The sequence below is a fragment of the Oryx dammah genome, unplaced genomic scaffold, assembly GCF_014754425.2.
Source record: "Oryx dammah isolate SB20612 unplaced genomic scaffold, SCBI_Odam_1.1 HiC_scaffold_19, whole genome shotgun sequence".
NCBI classification, from domain to species: domain Eukaryota; kingdom Metazoa; phylum Chordata; class Mammalia; order Artiodactyla; family Bovidae; genus Oryx; species Oryx dammah.
In genome coordinates, this window is record NW_024070203.1 from 538,958 (window position 1) to 539,569 (window position 612).

At 57.5% G+C, this 612-nt stretch overlaps 1 protein-coding gene across 1 annotated transcript in view; it reads right to left on the minus strand.

Moving 5' to 3' along the window:
* Positions 1 to 392: 392 nt before the first annotated feature.
* Positions 393 to 612, minus strand: part of KHDC3L (KH domain containing 3 like, subcortical maternal complex member) — a 1,190-nt gene continuing 970 nt past the window's right edge. Inside the window, exon 4 of the mRNA XM_040262165.1 lies at positions 393 to 603. Coding sequence (XP_040118099.1) covers positions 393 to 603 — 211 coding nt within the window. The remainder of the gene's footprint in view (positions 604 to 612) is intronic.

The window sequence follows — 612 nt, forward strand, 5'->3', positions numbered from 1 at the left end:
ATATCTGGAGAATCCCATGGAATGAGGAGGCTACAGTCCACAGGATAGTAAAGAGTCAGACAAGACTGAAGCGACTTAGCACGCATGCATCTAGATCGAAAGCAGTCCAGAGTGATAGCTGCTGCTGGAGAAAGGTGCTTCTCCCTCCGCATCTCTCTGCCAGTTATTAATAACAGACGTTAGGGAAATTTGATTCTTTATTAGAACTCTTCAGATTCGTGTTTGCAAACCTTTAACAGGGAGTGGCGGGGACCAGGGAAACCAAAAATCAAAAACGCACACCATTCTTTTCTCAGCTTCTGCCGCAGAACGGGACTTAGGAGAACAGGGTTCCAGGAGGGGCTTTCACTTGGACCTTGCCTGGCTCTCTTGCTTCTGAGCGCGGAACGCCTTCAGAAACTGGTATCTGGATCCTGCGTAACTTCGAGGAAGCTCTGGGTTCCGGCTTCTCGGGCTGCGCCGGGGGACCACTGGGTGGCCGCCTCGCGGGCTGCGCCGGGGGACCGCTGGGTGGCCGCCTCGCGGGCTGCGCCGGGGGACCGCTGGGTGGCCGCCTCGCGGGCAGCGCTGGGGGATCGCTGGGTCCCAGCCTCTCGGGCAGCTCTGGGGGAT